The sequence below is a fragment of the Nesoenas mayeri genome (genome assembly GCF_963082525.1).
Source record: "Nesoenas mayeri genome assembly, chromosome: 4".
Taxonomy (NCBI): Eukaryota; Metazoa; Chordata; class Aves; order Columbiformes; family Columbidae; genus Nesoenas; species Nesoenas mayeri.
This window is the reverse complement of record NC_137540.1, coordinates 28,543,945-28,562,532: the sequence shown is the minus strand read 5'-3', so window position 1 is coordinate 28,562,532 and position 18,588 is coordinate 28,543,945. Positions and strand designations below refer to the sequence as shown.

The window sequence follows — 18,588 nt, the reverse complement described above, 5'->3', positions numbered from 1 at the left end:
AACTGATGGATGAGTTGAATAAATCCCAATAAAAAAATAAAAAATTTTCCTACTACCTCCCTAATTTCACTTGTTTTTAAAATGGCTAGAAAAAAAGGATGAATTAATTTGCCTTAGTAAAATGACACCCACTAAAATTATTGTTCTGCATCGGTAAAGTCAGTTCTTCCTACCAAAGGGGAAGAAATATTGCCTTTTCAAAAATCTAACTCAATCTTCACTGCACCAAACTCAGGATGTTTACTTTTTCTGCATTTCCATCAGCTGAGTAAATAAAAGGAGACTGGCAAACCTCTGTTCCTGCCAGCAAACTACTGCTGTGTTAAATCAAGGATTTCACTTAAACATTTCTGTGGATGATTTCTGGAAGTTCTGTTTAACCTTTGTTTTCAATTTTCTACCTAAATCTGAGGAGTTTTTTACGACTTAAGAAAACCCACAGGACTGAAACAAGAAGCTAATCTGGGGGCTGGCATTAGTCATGTCTCTTTAAATAAAATACATATGGTGAAGCAAGAAAATGAGCAGATAATCACTTACACACATACAACATATGGGGAGAGCTTGATATGGCAACGATTTGTACGGGAGGCACATTTTCAAAATGGGCTTCTTAGTTTTGTGCCCCTAGCCTGGGCCAGCCCCCCTAAAAGAGACTGGATTTGGCTTTGCGAGGTTTTATACAGTAATAATGAACGTTGAGGCTTTGCTTTTGGCTCCTAATTTTAGCTTTTGGGTTGCACATTCTCAGATTTATCTCCATAAACCTGTGACCAAGAGACTTGTATGGAGGAGGAAAAAAAAACAACCAGTAGGGTGTGAGTTTTGTTTAATCTGAGGAAAAAAAAAGAGGCAAAAAAAAAAGGTCTATCGATGTAAGGCTTGCTGTAAAATTCAAGTGGCATCAACAGAACTCTGTGCTTCCAGAAATCCTGCAATGTCCCGCAAAAGTGTGCCCTGCCAGCCACCAAACACCCACTTCAGACACACAGCATAAGTGCCATTCTCTCTGAATAACCAGCATTTTCAGGTCAAACAGTGGGTGAGGTTAACCTGCTTTTCCCTGCGCTCCTGGACGCACAGAAATGGGTACTTCCCCACACCCCAGCTTGTTTTCCTGTCTGTAAGCCTATGTCCAGCTGTAATTTCTTCTGAGGACAATTATCAGATGAGAAATGGGGCTTTTTACTGCATGACAAATTCAGGAGAGAGAAAATAATCACCCAAGCCAGATGAGACAAATCAGCTTTCTGCAAGTCAGAAACTGAATAGAAAATTCATTTTTAAAAATTTGTCCATTAAATCTGGGCTGTGTGCCTTTAGCCCTAGACCATTTAGAGCTTCCACAGTGGGCAGCAAGGCTGAGGGGGCTTGTTTTGGTCACTTGGGGATTGATTTCTGAGGGCTGCAATGCAGGACACTTCTGCATAGTCCCCCTTAATAGGATTTCAGTGTGTGTTCTTGTGAATCTGGCCACAATACCTAAAAAACATTATCTCCTGCATGTTTAGAGTAAATGTAATACTTTTTTGTCCAGGGAATTTCAGGTTTTGGAAACACTGCTTATCCTATTGTTGCAGAAGAAGGGATGGGAACAGGTTTTCAAAAGAAGGAAGAAAGCTGCAACAAAACCACACTGATTAATGCCAGGATTAAACTATCATAAGGCCTCTAATTAACAGTGCCTCTTTAGCAACAAAAGAAGCTCCCAGCTAAGTTTCTGTCTGCAAGAAAGAAAATTAAATTTCTAGGATGACTTTCAGGTGGGTTTCTATTCCACTGGCTGAGCCTTTCCAGCAAATCCAGGACTACAGCCTGACAGGCTCTGCTTGGAAAAGGTCTCCACGAGTTGTACTTTCTAAAGAGCATCCAAGTGGCCAAGATATGCACTGGCTAAAACTGTAAGGTGATAAAATGTGACAAAAAGAGATGCAAACCAACAAAGTCCTCCACCTCCTGACTTCTTGCTGCTGGGTCTGCAACCGCGTTTGGCAGCTATGGCAAAGACCCTGATGTCAGTACATATGGTTAAGAGTGTACCTGGATTTACCATCACAGAACGGTCTGGGTTGGAAGGGACCTTTAGAGTTTATCCCTGGCCATGAGCAGGGACATCTTCACCCAGATCAAGTTGCTCAGAGCCCTGTCCAGCCTGGCCTTGGATGTCTCCAGGGATGGGGCATCCACCTCCTCTCTGGGCAACCCGGGCCAGGTCTCACCACCCTCAGGGTCAAAAATTTCTTCCTCTTGTCCGGCCTAAACCCATCACCCCTTGCTGTATCACAACAGGCCCTGCTAAAAAGTCTGTTCTCATCTTTTTTTCCTTTATTAACACCCCAACGACTCGAATGAGCAGCATCTAAACAGCTGCAGAACAAGCACTGCACAACTACACAACAACAAGTTGTTGGGGGACAGGGTTCATCCAAAATCCTGTGTTTTTTCTCAGGGAACGGCCGTTAAAGCCTTTGTAAATGTGCAGAAGGCTCATCGTGCTGCAGCATCTGGCACAGGGCAGATGAAAACCTGGTGTGTGAGGACTGTGAGCAGCCAAGGGACGTGCCCAACCACCCTGAAAGGACGTGATGGATGGCAAACTGGAGAACCACGCTGGGCTAATTCACACATAGATCAATTTTCCTTTGTCACATAAGGCTTTCTGCAGGAATGTGAATATAAAAAAAGTCAGCGCGCTCCTGTCTCTGACAGTCTGAGACATTTCACACATCCAACGTCTACTCGGCACAACGGAAAAGCGCGAAGGAGAGAGACTTTGATCTGCTTGACTCCAGAAATCACCCCACATGGCAGCAACCTCTGGTAAAACGGTCTCGCAGCTGCTCTGAAGTATTCCAGCTGGTAACAAATTCTCATGAGGAGACATCTGCTACCCAGAGCACATCAATACCAGCACCAAGATGCTTGTCACCCGCATCCCACAGGCTAAAGATGCAAGCAGCACAGCACCAAAAAGCTGGTGAAGTCTCTGTCTTGAAAGATCACAGAATCACAGAATAGTCTGGGTTGAAGGGACCTGCAAAGCTCATCCAGTCCAACCCCCTGCCATGAGTAGGTACATCTTCACCCAGATCAGGTTGCTCAGATCCCTGTCCCCACCTGGGTGAACGCTTAAAATATCTGTTTACATGTGTTAAAGAGATAAATCGAACTGATTATTTTCAAAAGGTTGTAGGTAAAAGCATGCTGCTCCTGGTGATGGTATCTGTTGTGAAATGAGAGCTGTTCTGCCCTCCTGGCACAGAAACTCTTGCAGCTCTGAACAACATATTCCATGTACATGAGCCTTAAAAATCGGGACTAGAGCATGAACCTCTCTGCCTTGGCAGGCACAACCCACTAAATTCAGCTCAAGACCAACCTGCCAAAAGGGAGGATGCTCTTGGCACAGGGGGAACACCCTACAGATGTGGTCACGGAACAACAGCCACAGATTTATCCCTCTCCGAAGTGCTGGACTGAGCCAGCAAAGTTAACGTAGGTAAAGAGTAAACCAGCTCTCTGCTCATCAAATCTCTTCTGGGTAACCCCTGAGTACCCAGCACTCCACCATGGGAATGTCAGACTCCCCACGCTGGCACAATAATACAGGGACTGTTCCTGAAGGTTCAGGAAGTTTACTTTTACAACTTTGTGCAGTGCCTACAAATCTTGCAGCCGCACAGCATCTGGTTCAGGCAATGCCGTTTGAATGGCTTTACTGTTGGTGCCGTAATTAAAGGTATCCCAGGTGACACGTGATCCCTTATCAAGTTCATTAATTTAAGTGGAGTTATTTGGCTCTCTTTTCTGTACTTCATAATGTATTTCTAACCTTGAAAGTGACATAGGCAAGCACCAGATTGCAGGGGCACTTATTAACAGCCTATTAAAATATTTTATGGCCTTTATTTTTATGTTGCCAGAGGGAATTGAGTATTTTGCTGTTGTTGAACAGGCTCAGGATTTATGTTGCGAGAGCTTCACCACAGCCTAACACAGAGCAGTGCTAGCAAATGAACTGGGAGAACAAACTCTCATTCAGCTCCATAAAGCTGTCACATGCAGATGGCAGCAATGGGCCCTTGCCCCTTGGGTCGGTTTATCGAGCCAATAAGATGAGATGCAAGGCCCTGGGACCATGCTGAGAGCCAGCTCAGCAAGGATCTTCTTGGTCAACTCTGGAATAACATGGCCCGTGGCATTTTATCCCAGAGTTGCTTGTGCCACATCCACATTTTGTAACTGAGTTAGAGCTGAGGACTTTGGAAGAAGACCATGATCTCACCTAGAAGAAGACTACAATCTTACCTAAAAGATTATGATCTTACCTAAAAGATTTCCAGAGATTGCAAGTCCCTAGCATCCCTGGGAAAGCTCTTTCCAAGGTGACTTCCCTTCTCTGTTAAAAATCTGCGCCTTCTCCTAACTCAAGCAGATCCATTATTGAGACAACACATGCCCTTGATTTAGAGACTTAACTTCATCCTGCTCAGGTATTCTTAAATTACATTTAAGTCCCTTCTTAAATTGTTTTGACAAACTTCAGAGAGTGAGTCTGGGGTCTTCTCGAGTTTATATTATGCTTATTTTATCAAGCATAAGAAAACAATTCATAATGAAGCCATGTGTTTGGAATGATATCAGCAACATACTTAAAAAGTATTTGAATTGCTTGTGTTTTCAAAACATTTTAATGAAGTCAAATCAGGAATAGGCACTCATCTGCCAAAGAACCTATAAAATATTTTACAACAACATTATAATTGACATAACTGGTTGTATAAATTGCTGGCATGTTAAACAAAGATATTAGAGATTAGCACAAGCAAGATTATTCAGTAGACAATTATTATCTCCGATTTAATTATAAGGGCTTCGGTGTTTTTTTTTTCCCCCGCTTTTTAATTTAAATGTCGTACTGCAAGGCTTTCTAGACAGAGTTGTGTGGGTAACCTTAAAAAGACTGTTCTCAGCAAGTAATCTCATAGGACGAATGCATGATGAGTAGTCATCTTAATAAGTGTTATTAAATGTACCATTCCTTTAACTCCTCATCCAAGAATCCACCAAATGAAAGACTATCATGTTGGGATTGGTCCTGGACATCCAGGAGAGACTGCTCCTCCGATTTCATCTTACACCAACCTGGGCAGGGATGGACACAGCCAATGAGCATCCTGTAGGTCCCTGACCCCACTGAGGTCCCCTGTGTTTGTCCGGGCACCAGTCCCGGTACAAGCTCCCCTTGCACCATGGAACAGAAAGGACAAGCAACTTCCAGTAAACTGCTGACTCCCAACAATTTCCTCCTCCTGAAGTTCATGAGATGGTTTTATTAATTAGCAGGCTCTCCATCTTACCACGTGCTGCACCTGAAATCCCACTTGTATTTTTGAAGTGAGCAATTAAAGCCAGAGGTACTCAAATAAACAGACACTGATGAAGAGTAATACTCTATCAATATAACGAGGCAGCTTGCTAGATGGCAATATGCATGGGCTTCGATGTTAAGCAAGCACAAGAGTTAAATGTGCCTTGTCTGGCAAGAGCATCCTCTGATGTGGGCACTCCCGAGTAAATTCCCAGTAACTTTGCTGCAATTAATCAGATTCTGGGGAAAATTTGGGTCATTAAATCTGTCAGGGGCCAAAATAAACAGCAAAGAAGGAAAGCTGCCGCCCTCTGAGCACAGAGAAATAGTAATGATCAACGATTTCAGCACTTTCCCTGTAGAGACTGTGATAATTAGCCAGTAATTATTGGGCATAATTTCCTTTTATGTAGGGGGACTAGGAGGTTACTTGCTTCCAGGACAGCAAATGCCAACTTTGCTTTCTTCATGTAAAATTGAACGGAAAATGCCACCATGGGTATTGACTGAACTCTAGTGACAGCGGAGTCCCTCCTTGATCATCAGCCACATGCTGGTACCCATTAGAAACCAGTTTGTGGTGCCACAGCCCAGCGTATTGTCCTTGGTTATCACTGCTGCTGGCATAGTCGGTTCCCCTGTACGCTCTTCAAAGAGGAACAGGACCATTAACAGCAAAGGATAGAAAGACGAAAAGACAACCACTTACTTGATATTGTCAAGACATCCAGATTCAGGTTTCAGTATGGCAGTATGATGGAACATTTTATAGAGTGCGATCCCCAGAAAGATGACATTCAGCTGCAATGGGGAGGGGGAAAAAAAGGTTACGTGACATGTCAAAACACAACGGGCAGAGTCAGCTTCTTCTCCGTAACAGATGAGTTGCTGTAGGAAATCAGCTCTTGCTATGGTTTCATAGCAGTCAAATTGCAGAAAGTTGCCAAGCGTTTTAAAACGTGAGCTAGCTGGTAGACGGTGGGAGCGGCAGTGCCACAGCGTCACTGAAGTCATGGCCCCACGTATGTTAGTGACACAGGCCTGGTTCCAAGAGCGACTGCAGCGCTACAAATGACATTACGGAAAATTAAAAACATTTGCTGTAATGGCTTTTCTGTGTCTGACAGTACCATCATAACAAGTAATGCCAAACATCTTGCTCAGCTGTCCCCATTGTAATGAAGCAAAAAAAGCATCTTTTTCTGCAAATATATCTTTTTAAATACAGTGTCATGGGAGAGCTGGGCAGGGAAATCATGACTGCTGAAGATGCTTACCACAATGCGAAGCTGAAAAATAAAAAGGAAACAGGAGTTTGATTTGTTCTGTAAAAGAGAAGATGGTATTTCAACACCTTAGTCTTAACAAGGCTGGCGGTTCCTGGAAAGCAGTTCTCCAAAAGCCCAGGCCAGGCTTTGAGACATAATCAAAAATGGAAGATATATTTTTATGAATGCATTGATTAAAGGGAAAAAACAAAACAAAACAAAACATAGTTGTAGCTGGTGGCAGGGCCCTCTCTCCAACGTGGACGGTTGCAGGAGAAACCGGGACAATGTCTGCATTGAAGCGGAGGTGCCTGGTTTGCTGCCTTAGCCAAACTGTAGCCTATTCCAAACAAAGAATGGTTTATTTAAGCCATATTGGAGCGATTAAAGCATAAGAAAACCCCAGCTGCTTTGAAGTCGGGTTCTCTACCTTGTTGCTGTGTGAGCTGATCCACTGGCAATGTGCTAACGCATGAGCTGCCGGAGAGCAAAAACCCCCATCAAATCTCTCATCCAGTTTATTTTATTCCCCCCAGCCCAGATTTCTCTTTTTTTGCACCATGGATGCAAAGCTTTGCTCTGAAGTTAAAAAGTGAGTGGCATTGCAATCAGTTTGACACTTCTCAGTGTCCAACAGCACAAACCAAACTCTGCAAGCGCACATTCTCATCAAGCATTTCGCAATGCCAGGAGCCACTGATAACGAGGGTCTAATTACTTGTGCCAGGTGGGGTCAAAGAAGAACATGCCTTTCTCAAATTAATCTGTGTAAATCCAAGACAAAGAGGAAAGAAACAGCAAAAAGTTTTATTTCTTGACCCAAGAGATGAAGTAGTTAATTAGGAGTTCTTACCATAATTATCAAGGTTGCGGGTCCTATAAAGCTCCAAATGAAGTAGGTGTCAAGTCGGAGCCAACATCTGTAATGAAACAGAGGAGAGGAGGCAATTCAAGGACTGTGCCCAGTACATACATCAATAGTTAAGCGAGTGGCAAAGAAGATTGTGAGCTGCAAAACACGCTGGTGGGAGACAGGAAATATTACATTGCTTGTTCATTTAAATGGTGAATTATGTGCCCAATTTCTGCCAGCACTCTTGATAGAGGAAGATAATTGCTTCTGGAGGGAGTAGAGGGAAAACGACACATGCCCTAGTTGCTAAAGTTTGCTGCATCCATTGGAAAAAAAAAAAAAACAACTTAAAACTGTATTTAGTTTTGGTTTTTTTTAAGGAAGGGGTCTGATGGGCATCCATGGAGCCACTTTTTTGCTTTAAGCTCCTCTTTCCAGCTCTGACACAATGCAAGCTGTCTGTCTAATGTCAAGCAAAATGACATTTTTCCAGTAAGCAGATCGGAGCAAATTTGGTGCAAATAGGAAGCAGGATCTTGATATCAGAAGGCGAAGGGTTTAATTAGGTTTAGCAACTTCCCCTTTCAAGTGTTTTATTTCCCTGAACCTCCAGAGTGTTTTGTTTCCACTAACGTTTTGAGGGTTGCATGCGGTCTGCGCTATCGCATCAAGTTGATTCATGGCCTATAACTAAATTATTAATCGCTTAATTTTGACCGCATTTAATACTCCCCACATTTTTTAAGGCCCCTGGGAAATTACATCTCAATTCCTAGTTCATTCCAGGCGACAGGAAGATAAAATGGGAAGTGACTGGTTACAAGACACACAAATATAAATTCTAAGAAAGTTTCACACAATGTTTAAAATAATAATAATATCTTCTTGTGTTTGCAATGCTTGCAAATCACAGCTCTGTTTACATGCAGAGGACTGAGAAAGCATAAAACCACTCTTACATTAAACATCTGATGGAATTGCATAATTAGGTAAGTGACTGGAACTGCATACATGCATTTATCATGGTGGAAGAGATACAAATTCTCATCAATTATGGCTCTAGCACACATGCTGAATGTTTTTACAGGTCTCGGCAGTCTGGAAGCTGTAACGATATTTACGGTTGTACCTCTATTTGTCACTGATCAAAAGGCGATTGCTTCCATGACCATTACTCCTGAACTGCCTCTGCCACTCTGCATCCCAAATATTCACGTGACAGCATCAAAATCTTCATGCGAATGGCAAACTGAGAGGTTTTCGGGGAGATTGTGGGGAATTCTGGTCCCCTCTGTAGCTGCTAAAGATGCAGTGATTTAGATGCAGATGGCAATGGACCAACACAAGTGACTAGAAACTAGCAGAGCCTGATTTCCTACAGAAAATGTTTTATGTGACCATGACGTCTGTGTTTCATCCATAATAACATCTGAATTGCCACCAGATTTGACAAAGGAATAGAGGTTTCAAGGATAATGAAGTTCCTGGAAAAAGTTCTCCCCGCATCCCTAAAGAAAGATGCCCAGACGGCAGCAGCTCACACATTACATGGTATTTCAGACTTTATACCTACTCCATCCCCTAGGAAAAAAAATATAACTGGTACTTGTGCTTCAGCTGTCAGGGAATAATAAATCAGGGAATAAGCAGCTGCACAACTTTTTTCTACTGATAATAAAAAGTGCTAGTGTGTGGGAAATGACTCAGGTTTTTTTATTTTGTGTTTTGTTTTTTTCTTAAATGAAAACACTTTGAACTTTTTTTTATTTTGGCCAGTTTAACATCCAACAAATCCCCCAGCCCCTGTCGCACAGTGTATTTTAATTGCCAAGCAACTTGGGTTTCCTTCATCAAGACGACCAAGCCAGCTCTTGGAAAGTGCAGGGAAGGGGAAAGACATAAGCCCTCTCTTTTTTTTTCCACCTCTCTGCATGCCTTAAAAAAAGGTGAATGTCATTTTTTTGTTTGTTTGTTTGAATACAAAAATCACCCTTCTATGAAACTCTGTATGACACTTGTTCTTGGGCAACTGTACGTGAAGCTGTGGGAATGACTCTAGATTTTTAAAAGCCTTCTTTTTTTTCTGGTCATCAGGAAAAGATGCAACTTTGAGCCCGTTCAAGTCATATCTCATTAAAAATGCAAACAAGCACCAAAAACATCAAATCATGGGCACCCTGCCAATTCCATTGCAGTGCTGTAAATTGCTAATCAGACAAGTCCCACACTGAGCTTTTTTTCTCCTTAAAAGACAAAAAAAGAAAACCCACATGTGCAACGAGCTGCATAAATGAGCTCCTGGAAACAAGGAAGCAATCAAGCAACTTGTTTCCCAAAGTTGCTAATCTTGGGCTGCATTACGAGTCGAGACTTCGCTGCCATTTATCAAACAAGTCGAGTGGATAATACCTAAGCCCATGGATGTGAGCCACGTTGCTCCAAACCTCATGCCTTCTTCCAAAAGAATGCAGTGCTCCTACCAGTGCTTTCCTTTCCTTTTTAATTTCCTCCTTTGCCACAGTGACAAGCCCCTATATTCATATAAAGCTTTTCCCAAGTCGTAAAGACTACAAAGAGTTTGCTCTATTTTCTGCATGAAGAGAAATCAAATACTAAACTATCACTTGGTGTGCATGAAGTATAAACAATAAACAATAATAAGCTGTCATTGGACCATAAAATTTGAAGAACCCTAAACATATCGTTGTGTTCAGGAGAGCTTAGTGTTTTTTTTGTTTTGGTTCTTTTGATTGGTTGGTTTTTGTTTTGTTTGGGGTTTTGTTTGTTTGCTTACACACACACACACACAAACACACCCTCCTAGTTTGGGTGCCATAAATATGTATGCACAAGACCCGTAACACAAGTTCTAGTGTCTGCATCGCTCACGTCTTCCTCCAAAGACTGAAAATAAAACAAGTTCAACAGAGCCACCCAAGACAGACCACATCGTTAGAGAAGCTATTTTTTGAGCAAGATTAACATGCATAAAATGTTGGCGGCTGGTGGATGGACTCAAGGGCTCTGTACGCACAGCGAGCTTGCATTTTGCTTTCTGACAGCTAGATTGCTCACCGTTGATATTCTGCTTTAAAGCATAGCAAAAAGGGGAAAGGGTTGGGGGGGGGGGAGGAATAGATTCCTGGCACGATGAATTGGATCACCAGTGGAAGAATATACCTACGAGTACATCCTATAGAATACCCTGAGCCATTCGAAGTGTAGCTGCTTTTGAGCTGTGGCCATTTAAGACTCAGCAGACCTACCCCTTAAGAAATGGTCACTTGGAAGTTCACGTGAGCCTCACCAGAATCACTTCAGCAATGTTGGAGGACCCCACTGTCTGCCATTGGGCTTCCTGGTTTGCATCTATACTTTAGGAATTACGAGGTGAGACACAACATTTCTGATTTATTGGGGGGAAAGGGCCAAACACGGCTCAGCTCGCTCACGTGAATAGTTCCAGCTGGCCTGAATGGGATGATGCTGCTCGGTTATAAAGGCAAATTATTTAGCCTAAATCTCCTAATATGGGTGGTTTGAACTGCTCTTAAACAACAAAAAAACAACATTAAAAGGACCAGTGCCAAACCTTGGAATAATTAAGGATAAGAGAGTATATTTACTGAGCATCTACTCCAAAATGCCAATATTAATACAAGAACATGGGATGCTTCAGAAAATCACAAACACCAAGTGACAAGAAAAAACAAACAAACAACAAAAATCAAAACAACCCAATGAAAACAAACCAAAAAACTAAACAAAACCACAAACAAATAGAAATGAACAACCACTGTGTGATCTGGGCATGTGCTACAGGAGGGCTAGATTTCGAAAGCAGAAAGAAATCTAGAAACCCTCCACTGGGTGTCAAAGCAAATCATCCTGAGATGTATGAATGGTGGCAGCAAATGCCAGGCAAAAAACAAATAACACTAACAGCCCCATAAGTCCTGCTTAAACAAATGCAATAAATAATGGAGGGAGGCAAGTAATATATTCCAGAGGATGTTTTACAAAAGCCAGCAAAACTGAGCAACTTCTTGCAATCAAATTATGTATGCCTGGCATATAGTTCACTACAAATTCTAATCAGTTCTACTCTTCTAATAATATTACACAGAAAAATACATCATCATCCATCAACCAGATGGAGCATGATAGTTCTATAAAACATATTGTGTGTTTTTTATTTTCCACTATGAGAACGTGATAAAACTGTGCACTCTGGAATTGGAGATTATAAATGTTTTCAGCTCTGCAAATCTTTGTAAATATTTATTTGCAAAATATTGTATACACATGTTAAATCACTAAAAATACTACTTTATCCTGTGAGGAAGGAAAGTTTACTGGCACAGAATCAGGGGCATATAAGCCAATAAGTTTTGGAGGCAAAAATTTCGCATTTGGATTTAACAGAATACCAACTGCTGCCACAGCCTGACCTGACTTATGTTAAAAAAAGAGCTTTAAAAACACCACCAGTTCATAGCTACGTATGTGTTCAGATTGAGCCCTTCACCCAGTTAAAATGACAAGGAGAAGGCAGCCTGACAAGGGAAAGGAAAAAAAAGTCAATAAAAACGTATTGTTAGTCCTATTGTAACAAATCCCGCAAAGAAAATCAAAGGCTTGATTTTCTCTTTGTTTTCCATTAGACACTGTTGCACAATCATCTGAATTATGCTTTGATACCAACTTCAGCTATGTTGAAACCAGTTCAGAATATTTGTAATGATAAATGGTGTAGCTGTTCTTATTTGCAGAGAGTCAAATGCACTCCACAATCACTGCCTATTTTGCTTGCAGGATCTGTTAGCATCATAGAACACTTAAAGAGGAAGAAGAAAGCAGTGGTTCATCATCCAAATGAGAAATACTCTTTGGGCAGAGAAGAAGATTGACCTTGCTGATACAGAACCAAATTGAGATTTGGGACAGTTGATGGCAAGAAATGATGTGATAAAATTTTCCTTGAGGGATTTCCCCAAGAAAATACCTTTGCAAATTGTTTCATAGAGGGGAATTCGTCCTGTACCATCACAGATGGTGTTGGATATGAAGAGATAAGGCAAGGTTTGCCTCCTGGCTAAGCTCTGACTACACAAGCCTTGCTTGGTGTCTAAGCTCTTAGAATCATGAAAGAGTTTGTGTTGGAAAGGGCCTTCTAAACTCATCCAGTCCAATCCCCTGCCATGAGCATCTTCACCCAGATCAAGTTGCTCAGAGCCCTGTCCAGCCTGCCCTGGGATGTCTCCAGGGATGGGGCATCCACCACTGCTCTGGGCAACCTGGGCCAGGGTTTTACCATCCTCAGTGTCAAAAATTTCTTCTCTTCCCTTCCTCCTCCCCTCTCCCATCGCTCCTGCCTGGGTCTGAGCCATGCCAAGATCCACTCACACTTTGTCCGTGCCGTAGCTCCGGTAATCCACTGCCGCCGACACAGCCACGATCAGCGCTGGCATGCCGTAGCCGACCAAATAGAAATATTTCCTCCGGGAGTGTTCACTCTCGAAAACTTCCACCAGCATGATGTAGAGCTGCACGCCCTCCAGGAACATCCAGGTGAAAGCCGCCAGGAAGAAGAAGTGCAGGAGGGCAGCAAAGACAGCACAGGCAATCTGCAGGTGGATGTAGAAGAGTGAGGGAAGGTGTTTGTATTGTGCTGAGTTAATGCAACAGTCAGGATTACCCTTAGTGGGAGGTTTAATGAGAATGAGGGAGTTCTTGTCTTCCCTTCTCAGAGAAAGAACTTTTTTTGTGCTTGGAAAATGTGTGTGAACTATTCTAAAATGGACACATCTCTGCGTATGTAAATTACGTTCAAAGACACAAAGGCAGGTATTTACACAATCTGGCCAATAAACATACAAAAATGTATAAACACATTTTTACAACTTGCTTACAACTTGCTCACTAAACATACACATGTTATTTACAAACCGTGCACACACAGCCTCTGAAATCACAGCAGGCGCCAGCATTTGACTCCCAGTTTACAATCTGGGGCCAAATCCTGTGAGGACTCAGGTGTGGAACTACGGCAGCGCTGGAATCCATCTCACTGCATGGGCAAACATGCCACCGAGGTGAGAGCCTGTGGTGGAAGTAGGAAGTGTTTTTTGCCTCTTACCGGCTGGTCGGTCCTGTTGATGCCGATGAGGAAGAGGAGTTCGGCTACGAAGAGGCTGATGCACAAGTTCTTGTGGATGGTGTTGCGGTCGCTCTGCAGCCCCCGGAAGAAGCAGAAGGTGAAGATGCAGATCAGGAGGCAGACCAGGGAGAGCAGGATGCCAACCCACGTGATAAAGTCCAGGAGTAGGTCATGGACTGCATCGCTGTGCTGGAGATAAAACCAAAATAAAACAAATCAGTGACGTGCTGCATGATTTCTAATCCATCTCAGACACAGTGAGGTTGTCTAAGACCCTTCCTCAAATTGCACTTACCAAGCTGTGGCACAAGAGAATGGTAGCAAATAAAAAAAGAGTAGATGGACGTAGATTTGAAGCTGGAATCATGGAAGCTACAATCTGAAGCAGATTCCAAAGCATCTGAAAAGCTGCACATGCCCTGAACAGACTCAGACCCCAAAATGTCCTACAAACAATGATGGTGTTGTTGAAAACACTGAGTTGTCATAGCAAGTCTTTTGCAAACACAGCGACAGAGCTGACATGCAGTATAAAGAACCATTGAACACCATGATACATGTGTAAAAATGTTCCATGCTAACAACCTCTTGGAGGTGACAACCACAGGTCCATTACAACAGTGAAAAAAAAACCTCTTTAAATGTTCACAGAGTTGTATGGGCTTGGAGGTTTTGGACAGAAAGAGATTGCTTAAATGTCTTGTCTTTTTTATTTTTCACCAGGGAAGATAAAATAGAAATTTGATTTTTCTTTTTCAAACACTAGAGCTTTATAATAAAACTCTTGCAAAGTCAGACTGATCCCTGGAATGCTACCCGGAAACAACAACAACAAAAAGACAGACTTATTAATGTGAATTTCCTTTTAAATTCACTCACTGGAAAGCAAGTGAGCCCCTGTGATGAACTCGTAACGAAGTTTTGTCCCGAAAGCCATGCAAACATGGCTGCTGCAGTGGCAAAGTTAGGCAACTCAGTGACAAATTTTTGACCACCTTCTTCAGGCCATCAAACTTGCCTATAACTCCACAGGTTTCCACCAGATGCAGGGAAATCAGAGATATCATGACTGAGTAAAATGTAAATAAGAAATGAGAAATATAGAATGAGTCACGAAATGGAAAGATTGGCTGGAAATCTCTGGGCACCTTTCAAAGAGACCAGAGAGGCCTGAAAACCAGGTTTGTGGCTGTGTTATATATAGTATTGCCATTTCCCTCCACCCTTGGCATTTTGATGACTTAGGCATTCCAGAGGCTGGCAAATGCAAGAATGTCACACTTCGAAAAGCCAAGACAAACTGGAAACCTTTTCCTCCCCAGAAGGCAAAAAGCCTATGACAGACGGAGGGAAAAGGTGATTAATTTATCCATTTTCTTTGCCTGCCTGTCAATGATAAAGCCACATCAAATGTCAGGTCTTTTCCTGATATACACTCTGCTGTGTCAGCACCCATGAGAAACAAGTCAAACCTTTCAGCTCTTTGGCTTTATCGGGATGAGGGATAGGCATCAAACAATAATGAAAGACGGGGAGCGACCTTTCGCTCCACCTCTTCCACGCTGGAAGTTGTGTCTCCAGGGAGAAGTGAGGGCTCCTTTCCTCAAACACTCATGTAGCTCTTCCTGAGTATTTCCAATATTTAAGGCATGAGCAGTTGCAAGTCCAACCCCTCCAGATACATCCATCCCACCCAGGTGCATCCAGCTCACCCAGAAGCAGACAATGGCTGAGATGCCTCTACCCCAAGACAAAGTCACCCTGGGACAGGGAAGGCTCTCCGAGGGTTTCTTCGCCTACGTGAGATGAAGCCTGCAGGTCTCAGCTCCCACATCTCTATCATGAAACCATCGCTCTGCTGAATTTAAGATGCAACGTAGGAATTTGGACTGGTTTTGCTCCTGAAGAGGTTCACGGTCCAGCACATGAAGCTCACGATGCTTAGCAAGCAACACAAACTTCATTGCTGTATTATTATTATCATCACTCTTACTGCTCTTCTTTTTAATATTAATTGTAATTATAATGCTGATTTTATGTACATAACATCCATCCCTGGAGTGCTGAGAAACAACCATAAAAACAGCCTCTCCATCATTACAACCTCTTTCTGCAAACTCTACAAGCTCACAAAAGAACAAACAAAAAGGAATAATAGCAATAAAGTGAGAACAAGAGCAATTTAAAAACACCTCAGGGGACAAAAAATATGAATTTGTAGCTTTTCTAGTAAAGTCGAAGAGAAGTGAGCTGGATTTTTAATGCTGGGTATGTTTGATCCTGTTCAGGATGCCTGTTTTCAGGTGCCAGGCACAGCCAGACCTTTTACACCAGCAAGATCAACAAAACAGAATTTTTGCCTTTTGCTGGAGACTGAAACTTGTGCTGCCAAACAGAATAATATGGGAAAAGGAGGAATTGTGCTCATGACTCCTTGGTTAGGACCAGTGTTGGGTTAGCAGTTGGACTCAATGACCTTGAGGGTCTTTTCCAACCTAAATGATTCCATGATTCTAAGACCAGTGCTACATGGCCCAGCAAGCAAAACACTGAGTTTTGTTACTGCTAAAGCTAGGCTGGCTAGCTTTATAGTTAAGTTGACCTTCAGATTATTTTCAGCACAGGAACAACTTATTGAGTAATTGCAAGAAATAAAATAATCCACGTCAATGAAAAGGTTTCTAAAGAAAGTACATTTACTATTGGGACCCAAAAGCTCAGTGAAAGAATTCCCTGGCTTCGGAATAAAGCTCTGCTTTTGCTCTGGTGGGGCTGAGGAGAAGAAAACTGTGCAGGATGAGATGGAGGAGCTCTGGTAGCAACCACGGCAGGGTGAGCAGGCAGCCAAGATACTCTCTGGGCTGGGAAATCAGTGAGCAGCTCTGGCAGCACCGGCACGCCAGTGCTGAGCTAATAAAAACAAATCCCAGTGAATGGCAGCTTATGACAGAACGGCTCTCCCTGAGATGAACAGCCATTTCCTCTGTTATTAAAAACATCAGTAGAAGAAAACAGCAGCCAAAGAGAGCTGCCAGTGGCTAAGGACACATTCCTGTGCCTAATCTGTCCCTCCAGGAACAGAAAGAGTAATATGTTTGGGGGTGGAAGAATAAGCACGCAGTAAATAAAACTATGGTGTCATGGACTTGCTCAGATTCGACTGCTCAGTGGCCAGTGAGAGCTGGCAGCGTGCACAGGGCTGGGCAGGGACCCAAGTGGGACAGGTCTGAACTCCTGCATGTTGCTGATGCTGCTCAGTGGATTCGTAGCTGTCTCTGCCCTTTTTCCCTAGTGTGGAGAGAGGATTACTGCGATGACCTGGCTGTGAGGCTTCGTGGCTACGTGCAAAGGGAGACTTGAGAAGCAAATGCGCACCATCAGGACCTAACCCAGCAATAACGAGAACTTGATTCCCACTTAAAGCCCTGCGTGGGCCATACAGCTCATCTCCTCCTCCTCTGCTGTCCCCAGCAAGATGAAGGCGTCCTAGCAGAACCTTTTCCCATAAACTTCCACAAACAGCTGAACATGAGCCCGAGCATGCTCAGGTAGCCAAAAAGTCACCAGCATCCTGGCTTGGTGTGGCCAGCAGGCCCAGGGCAATTACCATCCCCCTGGACTGGACCCTGGTGAGGCCCAACCTCGAATCCTGGTGTCAGTTTTCGATCCCTCACGAAACAAAAGAAATTGAGAATTATTTTTTGATTTTTTTTTATTTTTTATTTTTTTTTTTGGTCAAATTAACCCCCTTGATGCTACAAAATGATTCGTCTTGCAAAATCCATCCTGTAGTGCTTTTAGTGATTTAATTCTGCAGTGTGTTTTTGCAATCCTGCAGCCACTTCTGCTTCTATTTGCTGCTGCTGTATCTCACAAGTGCTAATATATGGCTAAACCAGCACTGTGGTAACTTCAGTTTGCTCTTTATATCCCAAATGACCGTATTGCTTTTGGCAATGCACCACTGCATTCCATTTAGACTTAATACATTTTTATTCCTTTCTCTCCTCAGCTTGCCTTACGCTTCTCTTCCCCAAATAATTAGCATGGTGTTACATGCATGTGATCTAGAATAACACCTGAACGCTTCTGATTAACTGCTACAGTTAAAACACCTTTCCTTTCCCCCTGCCCTTTCTCTCTTGTTTTATTTATTTATCTGTTTTTAAAAGAAGAATAAGTTCTGGCATCCACTACACACTGATAAGCAGTATTTATCTGCCCCGACGTACCTTTGATCGGTCTGTTTTGGGTGAGTTTTTTTAACTGCATTTTCTCACCAGCACTGAACTTCTTTTCTGGCTGCATATTTTTCCCATGGTACATTTACAATGTATCTGCTATAATTATTACGATGCAAAGTGGAAGTTTATATGAAAAACAGCTTGCAAATTTTGAATAATTTTGCAGCTATTACATAGGTAGAATGGTTGATTTAACAACGAGCTTTGTCCCATAGCATGTTTTTATAGCATTAAAGGGTCATAGTGCATATCTTACCAACACAAACAACAGATAGATACTTAACATAGATTTCACCTATATTAAACATATCTCATAATTTAACAAAGTGTCTATAAAAGTGCAATAATCTTCTCATAACACAGGCCAAATGCATTTCTTAGCTGATGAAAATGGCCATTTGTTTTCAGGTCTTAAAATCTCTCTCCAAAGGAAGGTTTTAATTTTCCATGTTAAATTGTCTGAAACGGCAACGAACGCTGTGGGTCTGTAAGGTCAACTCTGGCCAGGAGGATGCATCAGCTCCCAGGTCTCTATGTTCCTGCTGTCCTCTATTTACCCCGCTGAAATACATGGGTGAATAAAAAACTCTGGCCCAGCTAATTTCAAGAGGTAGAAAGCATCTTCAGATTGATTAAAATCTCTTCCTCTTCATCAGATACCGTCCTATTAAGACTGGAAATTGATCCCGGCA

At 42.5% G+C, this 18,588-nt stretch overlaps 1 protein-coding gene across 17 annotated transcripts in view; it reads right to left on the bottom strand.

The window, feature by feature from the left end:
* The window catches only part of ADGRL3 (adhesion G protein-coupled receptor L3), a gene marked incomplete at its 3' end in the record, with an annotated part of 226,145 nt that overhangs the window by 26,883 nt on the left and 180,674 nt on the right, over positions 1 to 18,588 (bottom strand). For 16 of the 17 annotated variants that reach the window (XM_080343264.1, XM_080343265.1, XM_080343267.1 and 13 more), the window contains 4 exons: positions 13,632 to 13,841; positions 12,899 to 13,119; positions 7,493 to 7,559; positions 6,081 to 6,172 (listed from right to left, as the gene is read on the bottom strand). In XM_080343264.1, the coding sequence (XP_080199390.1) occupies positions 6,081 to 6,172; positions 7,493 to 7,559; positions 12,899 to 13,119; positions 13,632 to 13,841 (590 nt within the window). The remainder of the gene's footprint in view (positions 1 to 6,080; positions 6,173 to 7,492; positions 7,560 to 12,898; positions 13,120 to 13,631; positions 13,842 to 18,588) is intronic. The other variant, XM_080343257.1, reaches the window with a different exon arrangement.